The sequence below is a fragment of the Poecilia reticulata genome, linkage group LG13 (genome assembly GCF_000633615.1).
Source record: "Poecilia reticulata strain Guanapo linkage group LG13, Guppy_female_1.0+MT, whole genome shotgun sequence".
NCBI lineage: Eukaryota > Metazoa > Chordata > Actinopteri > Cyprinodontiformes > Poeciliidae > Poecilia > Poecilia reticulata.
In genome coordinates, this window is record NC_024343.1 from 13,599,331 (window position 1) to 13,612,664 (window position 13,334).

At 38.2% G+C, this 13,334-nt stretch overlaps 2 protein-coding genes across 7 annotated transcripts in view; one reads left to right on the top strand and one right to left on the bottom strand.

Moving 5' to 3' along the window:
* p2ry2.1 (purinergic receptor P2Y2, tandem duplicate 1) overlaps positions 1 to 12,677 on the bottom strand; it is a 44,601-nt gene extending 31,924 nt beyond the window's left edge. Inside the window, exon 1 of the mRNA XM_008425547.2 lies at positions 12,642 to 12,677. The gene's annotated coding sequence lies outside the window, so the exon portion shown is untranslated. The remainder of the gene's footprint in view (positions 1 to 12,641) is intronic.
* The window catches only part of fchsd2 (FCH and double SH3 domains 2), a 69,773-nt gene that overhangs the window by 23,766 nt on the left and 32,673 nt on the right, over positions 1 to 13,334 (top strand). For all 6 annotated transcript variants that reach the window (XM_008425540.2, XM_008425541.2, XM_008425543.2 and 3 more), the window contains exons 4-10: positions 5,406 to 5,485; positions 5,929 to 6,073; positions 6,228 to 6,361; positions 6,952 to 7,006; positions 7,290 to 7,418; positions 10,952 to 11,074; positions 12,790 to 12,885. In XM_008425540.2, coding sequence (XP_008423762.1) covers positions 5,406 to 5,485; positions 5,929 to 6,073; positions 6,228 to 6,361; positions 6,952 to 7,006; positions 7,290 to 7,418; positions 10,952 to 11,074; positions 12,790 to 12,885 — 762 coding nt within the window. The remainder of the gene's footprint in view (positions 1 to 5,405; positions 5,486 to 5,928; positions 6,074 to 6,227; positions 6,362 to 6,951; positions 7,007 to 7,289; positions 7,419 to 10,951; positions 11,075 to 12,789; positions 12,886 to 13,334) is intronic.

A 13,334-nucleotide genomic window follows, 5' to 3' on the forward strand; every position in this document is an offset into this window, starting at 1 on the left:
GCCGAGCTTCCTTGGGAGACAAAGGAGGGATTTCCTCTGAAACAGACAGGCAGTGGCAGCACCAACAAATGACTGGGTAAAGACTTTTTTCTTTTTTTTCTTTTTTTTTAAATTTTAGTGTTGTTGCACCTTTATAAACTCATGCCCTTCCCCAGAAATACCCTCCATAGACCCTCAGAGTGCTGTCTTTTCCTAAACTTATCATCTCCCGTCTCTCACTCTGTGTGAGTCCTCTTCCATTCACACTCTCCTCCATCAGCGGCGACTTTACTTCGGCTCTTAATCAGCAGATGAAGAGGTCAGGGTCGAACCAAACCAACACACACGGCTGCAGGAGCAGAAGAGTGTAGACAGGAAGAAAATCAAGTTTGTTGATTGAAGAGGAAGTTGAGGAAGTGAAATGGCTGAACAGAAAGCCACACTAATATCAGGTAGAAATCAGAGACGGCAGGTAGGGACTAAGACAGAGTGCAGAGAGTGGAGCAGTGAGAGCAGTGAGAGCAAGCGCAATGTAGAAGTATCAAGGTGACTTGAGATTGTTCATTAGCCAAATGGGAAATAAAAAACAACAACCAAAACTTCTTCACTAATTAAGTAATCTGCACAGAGTAAAACTGAGAGCTTTAACAATAGCGTAATCTATTTCAATCTAGAAGACTGTTTCCTTTCTCATCCACTTATGTGGGGAGAAAAGGAAACAGTGTGTTTAGTGTGTTCCTGGAAAATATGTAGTTTTGAAGAATTGTATTCTTTTTGACACAGCTTCCACTTTGTTTAATACAAACTGCAAAAAATGACCAATTTAGAGTATTTTGGGATAAAATGTTGTTTACTGTATTTTGTTCATACCTCATTTTTTGCCATTAAAGAAACAAAAATCTGTTTCCATCCAGCAAGTAAACCTCAGACAATTCCTCAGCATGTGTTCTTTATTGTGAGGATGAAGTTAATAATGGCATTTATAAAATTAACTAGAGAATTTTTATACAATTTTCTAATTAATATACAACTCCTATGACTTTATATGAGTCAATCAAAGAGAATTTGGGTATTTTGCACTAGGTGAAGCCATTCACATGCCTACTGTGAATTTACTCATAAACAGGCTTTTTGTTGCTAAAGCTTCTATTGTTAATTCATATTTTTATGGAAATCCGTAACAATTGACAAAATGTATTTAAAAATGACTTAAATAAATATCATCAAAGTCGATGCCAATATTTGAAACTCCCATATAAAAATAGATAAAAGCACCTGCTTCCCCTATTTGTCATGTATTGGAAACAAAAAGAGCAGGAGAAAATGCTAAACATTTTTTGTGTGTGTTTTGTGAGTAACCTTAATGTCATCTTACTATCACAAATCATTGTAGTCTCCCCCTTGTAGTACTGAAGGAAATCAAGCAATTAAGTAGCTGGGAATACTTTGGGATAAAAAAGTTTTATGTATAAAGAAAAATGAAAATTATTACAGGATGTAACTGGTCAAATTATTTTATTATCAGCCTCAATCTCCTCTTTTGTTTTCTTTTCCTTTGTCCATCAGCCTCTTTCTTTGGCACACAACACAAACACACACACGCATGCACGCACGCGCGCGCGCGCACACACACACACCAGTCCAGTCCGGACATCCTGCTGTCAAGGCACCATGTTTACCACCGTGACCACAAAACAGGATGTGTTGTAACTTTGCAACATTGTTTAACTCTGAATTTATTTTAAAAAAAAGAAAAAAAAAGTTGTTTGTACCTCAGCTCGGACGCGTAGGAAGGGCCAAGGGGTTGCCATAGGAACATGCCATTCAAGTGGCTGCCAGGTGATGACAGAAAAACTGAGGATGACGGAAGGTGAAAAAAAAAGTACTTTTAAAAAGTGCGTGAGAAAGTAGAGCTAAGAAAAAGGGCCATCTGGATGAAAAATGTAAAAGATATGAGGAAGCTAGAAGTCTCATGGAATGAGACTGAAAATGAAAGGAGACGTAGCAAATGAGAGGCAGATGTAGGAGAATGAACAAGCACTAAGTTATTAAACGTTCAGGCTGTCAGCAGTCTGCCTTTGCTCAGATTCTCACTCTTTGCTCTCACTTACAGTAGATAACAAGTCTGTCACCATAGGACTTACGGTGCCTGCTGGCTACAAAGAGATTCTGAGACGGCAGACAGTGGAGGTCAGTGACTGAGTCTGACAAAGAAGTAAACGGAGACCACAATGCTACTGCTTTGTGACGTTTTGGCTTGTGGACATACTTTTAAAAATGTGCAGTACATTGCAGAAGCTTTCATGTGCCCTGATTCTTTGCTCTTCGGTGTTTTATTTGGATTTCTTCTGACGGTATGGAGAAAAAAAGAAATTAACACCAGAATGAAAGATATGACTGCTGTGGTGTTCATTTTAATTAAGCCCTCTTTACAGTGACACCCCAAAAAAAACATCCAGTACAAACAAATGCCCTTAGAAGTCACCATATTAGTAAACTGAGTCCCATTGTATGGAACGAACTTTATATATCTAGATGTTCTATGAAGATCTAGGAAGTTTATTAGAGAACATTAGAGAACATCATCATTATAAAGACCAAATGAGGAGACCAAAAAATCGCATGGATGATCAGTGGAAACCGTACCGGAGCTCAGCCACGACAAACTTTTTTCACACTCTCAGTATAGGTTGTTGTGTGCAGAGTTTGAGGGAAACTAAAAATAAAAAATGGATTTATGCCAATGGAAAGTAGAGAAAATGAAGTGTCTGTACAGTGAATTATGAAAGCGGCAATGATCAAGATGCACAACGTAAGCTTTGCCTCCATGATTGCAAACTGATCAAGTGGTAAAGTAAGGAAGTTTCATTTGTAGGTTTTGGAAAAACAATGCACAATTTTTGAGATGTTTAGAAATTTCTGTTGGCTTTTTATCTCAATAAGTTTGAAAGTTTGGTGTGAGGTTTTTGTCTAATTGGTGAGGTATTGTTTGAGACTGCAGGTCAGAGGAGAAACTTCGTGGAAGCAAGCGTTAAGGCGGCCGCAGATGGCTGCCACAAGAGATTCAAGGATTTCTCAAACATGCATGACAGCATTAAGGCATATGTAGGTATATTGTTGATGAGGGGATGACATTATGACAAAAAAAAAAGTACTTTACAAAATAATCTACCATTTAAATTGACAGCAGGAATATAATGGCAGATTTTTTTTATTACCTCCACCTGATTGCTAGTCAAGAATAAGAAGTCAACATAAATTTGCAACAGTAAATTTGAAGAGGCTTCCAACAAAGATGCAGAAAAATGCTGGAAATCTAGTTTGTATGTTTCCTGGCATCTTAATAGTTATTGTTATACATTTTAATCCATAACTTAGCATCCATGAAAAGTTTTTTTTTATAGAATTTTATAGATACCAGCCTTTAGGACATTATTTACGCCATGAGTAATATTTACAGAGCTCTGAAAAATTATTTGAAATGTTCCATTCTTCCTTTTCTCCTTTTGTGGATAAATAGTTCTCACTTCTACATTGGTATAACTCATTCACATACATGTCCATGCATTAGGAAGGACGTTACATTTTCTAGTTAGTCAGACACACTTTAACAAACTTGCTCGCAGTCTGTGAAACTTTCATCACCACCGTTCCCACCCACTCCACCCTTCCCTTCAGGGTCAGAGAGGAAGAAAACGTGACTATTCTTAAAGCAAACATGTTTCCTCATGCACAGGACAGAGCAGTTTTTGTGCAGTGGATTTTGTTTTATATGCGTCTTAATTCTGTTTGTGTAACATTTTCACTTCTCTTTGGCACCGATCACCTCTGTGTTGTTTGTCAAAGTAAACTGTGATCAAGCAAACTCTTAAGGCAAGACGTTTTTTTCTCCGTCAACGCTAAAGTGCAGGGCCCAGTTCGAGATGCAGTCTCGCACTGACTTTGACAGTGCAGTTGTTGTGCTGTTTCATGGTTTAAATATTTACATTTTAGAACAGCAAGTACTCGTAGTAAAAAAAACTCAAAGTTCCAAGATGTAAAAGGTGAAGATTTTAAATATGCGTTGCTGCAGAAACACTAGTGATCATTATTTCACAGCAAAAGAGAGAAGAGGGAGAATACCCAGAAAGTAATTTTGCACAGATAATGTGGAGGAAGGGAGCCACAGTATACCACCTGATAAATATGCCTTTGAGAAACATCATTGTTCAGACAGACAATAAAATAACTACTTAGAAAGAGGAGGGGAAAATTCTAAATGAGGATGGAGACCTGATTTACATGCAAATCTGAAGAATGGAGCATTTGATGTTGGGGTGTAGCGTCTCTCGTAGGCTGACTTTGCCTGGTTTGGGTTGTTGCGCTTGCTCTTTCCAGTTTGTTAATGACTTCTTTATTAATGAGTGTTTTGCACAGCCACATACAAATACACACAGTGTGTGTCACTGTGCTGACACACTGACCCAGTCTGCAAGATGTGAGCTTGCCTCTCTTTCTGCCATAAAGTTTCTGCTCGCACACACAGGTGCTGATGGTAGGTTCGGTTGTGCTGACACAGATTTGACCCAGTGCACCATTTAATTAAAAAAAAAAAAAAAACACATTAAATCTGAAGCAGAAATACTCAGCTTACTCCAGCTTCTGTTGAGTTGATCCAGTCAGTTAGGTTGAGATAAGATTAAACGGCTAACGGTGTCTTTTTGTATCTGACATGGTGAGGAGTTTGTCAAGGAGGTCAAGATTTACCTCCTTCCATAATTTATCCACTCAGCCTGCCATCAGTAGGTTTAGCGCGTAAGCTAATGTCTATACTGTTTTTGAAAGAAAGCACTTTTTTTTTATTTGCTTGTGTAAATGTTGCCAAATACAATCTATTTAAGGTATATGCACTACCTGTTTCGGGGGGGGGATGAGGGGGGGGGGTAGTAATTTTAATTTGTAAATGCAAATGCTGTGAACTACATTTTTTCTTTTTTAGTTCCTTAGATTTCAGTGAGCTTTTCCTGACTCCTTTCTGACCTTTTCCTTCTTCTGTGCCAGCCACTCTTTGTAAGCCTTAGAGTCTCAACTTTTAAAAATGGACATAAAGTGTGAGCAATAAAGACAGTGAAAGCCTTACAGGGCTAATTTATTATTGCATGCAGAAATTGTCTGCATAGCAAAATATAAAATCCCACAAAACGGCGACCAACTTTGAGGTTGCGATTTTGCTCACACTGACGTTGCCATGACAATCGCTCTTCAAAATGCTTCTCTAGTTGCAAAGTATTTCCACTTAACTTTATTCAATCTTTGAATATTTAATTTTAGTTTCATTACTTGTGCTTGTCACGGCATCAAGTGTAATCTTCTCTCTGAATTATTAGAAAGGTATTACGTTATCCTGCTTTTTATGAAGTTCCCTCTTGTTGTGCTTGTGCTTTCAGGCTCTGCAGAAGTTAGCAAGTCAGTACCTGAAGAGAGACTGGCCTGGAATCAGCCCCGACGACCAGAGAACAGATTATAGGTGGGGTTGCCTTTATTTTGTTCCGTACAAGAAACTGGATTCACATAAGTAATTTTAACCTCGACAGAGTATCTTTTTTTTACTCAGTTTAAACTGAATTATTGAGACAATACCTGAATGTTGCCAAATGTTATCTAAAATAGAGCTAAAATCAAATCTCTGAGAAAGACACCTAGATCTTTACTGTGTCAAAAATAGAAAATGCATTCATATGTCCTAAAATTTACTCTGAAAAAAAGCTGCTCATTCATCTATCTGTCAGATCTCCAACACACCACAGAAGAACAACAATTACAACTCAGTTTTTTGAGTAACATCTGATAAAAAAATCCACCTAGTTTTCTACACAAACTATTTATCCTTCACACTGTGCCAAATCAGGCCCTCCTGATGCAAAAGGCTCTTAGAGGTGTACACTGACTGTTTTTTGTTTCTCCAACCAGGAATGTTTACGCTGTTTGGAGAGCCTACTTAGAGGGAACTGTTCAGGTGAGCCAGTCGAGACTGAATGTATGTGACAACTACAAGAGTCAAATATCAGAACCTGCCAAGACCGTTAGACTCTATAAGGAGCAGCAGCTCAAGAAGGTGAGTCAATGTGCAGAAATGCAAGTCAAACTTTGTTCTCCTTTACTCTTATATCGTATTAAGCTTTTTCTTAACATGATTAAGAAAGAACTTAATCATGGTGATTAACTTCTTTCTTTGGCAACTCAACTTTCACTCTGCTTGCTCCTCACAGACCATTGATCAGCTGAGTGGCATTCAAGCAGAGCTGCAAGAGTCGGTGAAGGAGTTGGCGAAAGCCAAAAAGAAATACTATGACTGCGAGCAGGTTGCGCACGCCGTACGAGAGAAGGCCGACATAGAGGCCAAGTAAGTTTAGGAAGGCGCTGCGTCTATCAGGAGAGCTTCTGTAAAAAAATAAATGAAGGATGATTCACACTGTATGATGCACATATCTTTTATTTTTCTTGCCTTTTGATGCTAACAGGATTTTTCATTGCAAAGCCAACTGAGCAGAAGAGCATCTGAGGCTTTGCCATCGCACAATTAGTTCCAGATTTTGACTTGGTGCTGATGAGTGTTGCTTTCCTGCCACCTCTTGGTAGCAGTAGCTATGGTGACATTTTCACTTCACTGAGTTCTCGGCTCTGGCTAGCGCTCGCATCGATTGGATGATCTGTTCTCTATTACTTCATAGAAAGCCAGAGGCAGCCGAAACGCTTTTAAGAAAGGGCGATGATGAGAAACTGGAATTTCACAGGCACAATCTTTGTACGTGAAAGTGCAAAGATCAGAGGACAGTGGATAAGTGACATTATAAAAAGGTGGAAACAGATGGATAAAAACAAATGGATAAAAACCTGATTTTATGACAGAAGTCTCTATATTTCACAATTAATATACATCATAATGTATAGACAAAATCTGTTGTTCTTATCTGTCTTATTTTGTTCTTTCAGGTCAAAACTTGGACTTTTTCAATCAAGAATTAGTTTACAGAAGGCAAGTGTGAAGGTAAGAAGGTCTTACTATGAATGTTAATGCCCTCTCCCAATTCACCGCTCACCTGAGACAGACGTGATTTAACACCTTAAATATCTCATCATATTTAACTTTGCCTCTTTGTGAAACAAAAAGCTATTTGTGTTTAGCAAAAACACCATATTATAACTGCATTTTCCCATCTGCTCAGATATTATCTGTCTAATATTGAAGTTTGTTTGGTGATCTAAAACATTTTAGTGTAAAAAAAAAAAAAAAGCACAAAAAATCTATTATGTTCTTTTTTTTATTGCAGTTGAAAGCAAAGAGAAGTGATTGTAACTCCAAAGCGACACAGGCCAGGAATGACTACTTGCTTACGCTAGCTGCTGCAAACGCCCATCATGACCGCTACTATCACACAGACCTGCTGCACTCCATACAGGTACATACTTAAAGATGAATTAAGAGCTGAAATTTTGGGGTTTGTGATAAGAAGATATTAGATTGAGAAGAATTTGGAATTTAATCCTTAGCTTCACAGACCAAAAATTTATGTAACCGTTTATGACGTTGTTAACCATTTCAATTAATATGCTTGCTTGAGTCTGACCAAACGCTTTAAGATGGAAAGTGTGCATGTTTGATCTGGATACTTTTTTTTTTTAACCAAAAGTTGACAAAATTATACAAGTAGATAAATATGTGTTCAGCAAGGCCTTTTGACCTAAACTCATTTGTTTTTAGGGGCAAAACTGAGTGATATAATTGCCATAACACCTATACATAGACTGACGAGTGGAGTAAGAAAAAATCTAAATGAAAACACCAACAAAAAAAAGAGTGAAGTATGTTTTGCTACATCAACACTTCTACTGCTGACTTTAGCCTTAAAACCTAGAAAGAGTTTTTCATTCAGCAGAGAGGAAACATTTCCAGGTTCCAAGCTCAAATTGGACATTGTTATTTTTTTTAGGAAAGCATCTTCAATGTAAATCTGCAAACTGCCAGAAACTAATATGAAGAAAATAGGCTGAAGGGAAAAATTGTGCCTAAAAAAAAAGTGATGATATCACAGTTTTTGAGGCTCTAAAGAGAGTTGCAGTCTTCCAGGGTGTTATGATTTGAAATTCATATGTGAGTAAAAAAAAAAGAAAAGAAAAGAAAAAAAAAAGCTGTATAAGGGGTTTTGATTCCCGCGATCGTCAGAGCAATGGTTGGTTAAAAATGAGAATGTTCATAATCTTAGGTTTTGGGTAGTTTATTACTGAAACGAGTAGTTAATTGAACTCTTATTAATGAATGTATCTCCTTTGAACCCGATTCACTGACTGAGACACTTTCTTCCTGCTCGTTGCTGAACAAACATGCAAACTACATGACTAATAAAGTGACTCGAGAAGTAAGTTCAGCTTTGTGAAATGAAACATTTCCGAGAACCTATTTCTAGCTTTCAGCCTTGCTTCAGTTTTTCTCCGACACACTGGCCCTCAGGCACGTACAGTGTGAGCATCTCCACTTGGAGGCCTCCCTGAATAATAGATCCTCAGTTCACTGCAACAGAAGGACAGAACTGCAGGGAAGTATGGATGCACACAAATATGTTCACGCAAACACACAACGAGAATAGGGGGACACTGCTAGGAGGAAGAAAGCTGTTCCTGCTCTCTGCTTGACTTTCTCTTCTTTTAGTTGTGGAGGTTAGACGATGTCATGAAATTCTGTGATAAATGCATTTTTGAGAAGTGGTACCAAACGGACAAAGCCATTACCTCAGCTTTCTTTTATTACTTTGTGCAGTAAAGCCTGGCTATACATGCTTTTAGAGTCTTGAATTTTTGCGGTGGCTTGCAGAGTTTTGTGCATCTTGTCACATTACAACCACTAACTTCACTGTGTTTTAGTGGGGATTTTGTGATAGATCAACACAAAGTTATTGTAAAAGTGAAAGAAAAATGATATCTGGGTTTCACTCTTTAGATTTGAAGCTTGTAGAGTTGCACCCTCAAAGGCTGCTACTTAGTATTGCCATTGAGTTGCTAAATACGCACACCACACTTTTCAGATTTGCCTTTGTAGAAAGTTTTTAAAGTTCGTCTTAAAACCAACCCATCTATTTTACTTGGTTTTCAACTCCAGCGGGATCTAGTTTTAAATTGTATGTTTTTGTTTTTAAACTGTAAGAGTTTTTATGTTTTTATTGTTATGTTGTGTTTTAATGTACAGCACTTTGTATCAGCTGTGGTTGTTTTAAAGTGCTTTATAAATAAAGTTGGTATGGTATGGTATGTGTTAGAAACCATGTACTCTTTTCCGTACAATGAAAAGAAGGAAAAAAATAACCTCAAAAAAACGCAAGTGGCTAGAATGCTTTCGCCAGGCACTGTACAGAGGTTTGTTTTGATATATTTAATTTGACTATCATTTTTCCAGTTATTTAATTTTAATGTGAATCTGTGACCATTTTTTCATGAGCTGTTTTCATTTTATATCACCACTTTTGCGAGGAACTGTATCATGAGATGTGGCAGAGGGGAAGTTGTTGCTGATTTAATTAGAACAAAAATCTATTAAAGCTGAAATGTTTTCTTCAACAAAATAAAACTACGTCATCTATCAATTTATCTTGCATACGTGACAGAAAACAAGGATTTTAGGTCCAAGATATGTGAGAAAACCAGCATAGCTTTTTTAAATTGTTTAAATTCAAATATTCTCCTGTTCTGACATCTGGCTGCAGCAATGTCTTACATCCTAAACATAAACACTGTTGTCCTTGTTGATGCAACAGCTGTAGCAGGAGGTCAGGAGCAGCTCCACGTCTCCCTCTGCTGGTCGAAGCTGGTGCCAATAGTTACATTTTGCACCTCTGCTCTCCTGTGTGCTCTCTGCTTTGTTCGGGCCAATGCAGTCGCTCGCCTAAAAACACACACAAACACACACTGTCCAACTGGCAGCTGTGCCGGGTCTGAGCTTTTTCTGGAAGCTGACTCACTTTGTTTCAGCGCTACCATAAATGGCTAAAAAGAGGAGGGGAGGACGGGAAGAAAGGGCGAGAAGGAAATGACCAGACTGATGAGGGAACAAGCGGAGTGAAGTCAGCCAACTGCCCACCCTTGATGACATAATTTCCTTGTCAATATCCTATTGTTTTACGATATCGTGGTGTATGTGTGTGTATGTGTGTGAAAATATGTGGGTGATTTTAATTTTGTACAGCAGCATATCAGAGTGCTTTATAAGGATATCAGAAACACCAAGTCAAATAAAAGGGAAAATTAAATAGTTTGGACATCATAATTTAAAACAGATCAAATCAAATATTTTAGTGTTTTTCTTTGAAGACTCAGGCTTCTGACGGCATTGGAAAAACATTTGGCCAGATTCGTTTATTTGTGCCTTGAATATTTGAAAGCCGAAGTGTGAGTTAGTGTGTGGTCACTCTGTTGTTGAACTCTCTTACCTTCCTCTGCAGCTATGTGAACTCCACACATCTCCTAGAAAAACTATCTCACCCTTTATTTTATTTTCTCTCACCAAATAATGCTGTTAATACCTCCTCAGTTGTTTCCCCCTTCTCTCTCCACAGAGCTTCAGTCTTTTATTTTTCCCACTGGCTGATTTGTGTGTTTGGCAGTGTGGCCTTCTCCTTGGCTGATCACTTGAGCCTCATACCTCATTAAAATGTCCTTCTGTCTGTTCATCCAAACTTCTTATGGTTGCTGTCAAGTGAAAACAGCTGCTTGGTTTTCTTTATATTCTTCTTTCTTACAAATGCGACACAAAGAAAATGAACAAGCTTGTTGAGAGTATACAATTAATTGCCAAAAAGCATCGTTACTACAAAGAAACAATTGACCAAACGCAAATTTTCTTACTTTTCTCGCTAAGTATGTGTTACAAAATATTCTGAAAGTATACTGAACTAACACTCTACTCACTGTAAACCTGTTATCTTTTTCTTTGTCTGTCCTCCAGGCCTTGGATGGGAGAATCTATGAGCATGTGAAGGACTACCTGGTGGCTTTGTGCCGCACTGAGCTGGAGGCCTCGCAGGCCACTCACAGCACCTTCCAGTTCCTCTTAGAAAAATCTTCCAGGGTGAGTCAAATCAGTTTAGAAGTTCATTTTAGGATGAAGGAACGGAGATCAAAAGGGTTGTGGTGTATAAAATCAAATCATCAGTGGATTTTATCAGCTGCATACTCAGTAAATGTCTGTGAAATTCAGTGGGAGTGGTTGGATTTAAATGTGATGTTTTCAAACAAAACCATAGATCTGCTGTCTCATGACTTAACGTTCACTCAATGTATGATAAACTGGGTAATGCGGCTGCTGAAAATTTTCAACAAATAAGAAATGTTTACCTTACTTTCACCATACCCTCTCACCCATTAGTTCATAGTCTGTCCAAAAATGTTTTACTTTCCTACCAAGGTGGTTTTCATAGTAGATTTGTAACCATTTCTGCCTGATTTGGCTCCTCCATTTTACAGTGGATTCACTTAGAGGGTGCATTCACACCGCCCAGTTTAGTCGGCTTTAATCAAACTCTGGTTCAATTGCCTAGAAGGTACGATTTGTTTGAGGTGAATGATGCAGAACAAAAAAAAGCAATCTCTGGTTCGTCTAAAAATCTAGGTATTGGTTCGGTTGAAGTGGATTCGGCGCGGTTTGAATGCATATGACAGTTCAAGTGGACCAGAAATCCGCTATAAAAGAAAGAGGCAGACTACAGCACAGGGCATTCTGGGTAAATGCAGCCAAAACAAAAGCAATAGTCTAGCACAAGAGGTACTATCAAAGACAAAAGAGAAAAATCCTACTACAGCTAAAATCTGACGCCACTCCATTTTGTTTACGTTTTGTGAAGAAGGAAATTGTAGTCATGTTTTCTTCAGAGGTTTCATATTGTTTCCTTCACCGGTTCTTGATGCAGCACCACCAAACCTTTTGAACAGGTTTTTCAAAGGGTTTTGTTGATTTGACAGTGTGAAAGCAAAACACACCAGCTGAAAATGTAACAAGCGTTGCTATTTTGTTCTCCAATTGAAATGAGTCTACCAGACATCCAGAGACAACCTAGAGGCACATGCAGTGAATCAGCATCTAAAGCTTCCCATTATTATTTGCCAAAGTATTAGCTCAACAATGTGTCCCCACCTGCAAAACCAACTTCCAGAGTTCTCAGTATTTAAAGGACATACAAGAAACTACTCGTGTTACAGTAACGTGGTTTAATGAGTCAAGCTCAGCAGTCTTGCACACATAGGTAATATTATTTTAGAAAATGCATATCTTATTTGTTCAGCCTTTCTTTCACACAAAACACAATTTTTGTTCTTTGAAAATTTACCTCCTGAAAAACCATTTCCAGAAATGTTCTCACTAACTGTGCATGCTGGCTATTTACACACTAGTATTAGTAATATATGCACAAATATTAAGATAAGAACAAGTGGAAAATAGTCTGGCAAGTAGATAAGAAGCCTCTTCTGGATGTTTTCTTTACTAATCAAACAGAAATGAAAAGCTTATAAAAAGCTTAGATATCTACATTCAAAACCTTTTGCATGAAATCCAACAGATGCTCCATTCGTCGAATACCACTGAGGTGATGGTCAAAAACGTCCAGCTCAGACTTGAAGTACAATTGTGAAGCACTTACCTTGTGTAATCTTGAGTAAAAAGGTTTTGGCGTTTCTTCCCTGCCCAGAAATCAGCAGCTGGAGTTAGTTTAGAGTTACTGAAGCTCCATCCGACTGCAGCACTGTCAAAATGAAAGCATTAATAGTCTGCTCTTGTTTCTTCCTCAGATAATACAGGAGTTCAACCAGCAGTTGTTCATGCAAGAGAACCCCGTGTTTCACAAGGCGCACGACTTCCAGTTCCAGGCCAGCGAATATGACATGGTGAGAATCCCTAAGCTGTACGCACTGATGATTCCTTAATACCTGTACACGTTAAGGTTTGCTCTTTTATTGTTTGTTTATAAACCAGTTTGCAGCAGGACAGTAACTCTATATCGTGTAAAACAACAAATTGTGACTCTCTCTCAGACGCTTCACATGAAGTCAGCCTCCTCATTTGCCAGATGTGGCATATCTGATCTGCAATATCACATTTCTTTGTGTACTCTGAAGATCATAGAGAACTGCATTAATACGAAAGAGACTGAGAAGCAAGTCTGATCAGTCTCACTTGTGCATTCTTTATACTACACACTTAAGATGGGAGCGATCGAGCTAAACTGTGCCTGGTGACAACTGGACAGAAACATGAATCACCTCTTTGGTCTAAGTTTAATATTAAATACTGTTTGTCCATCAGGAGTTTATCTTTTTAGTTCTTTAATCTTTAT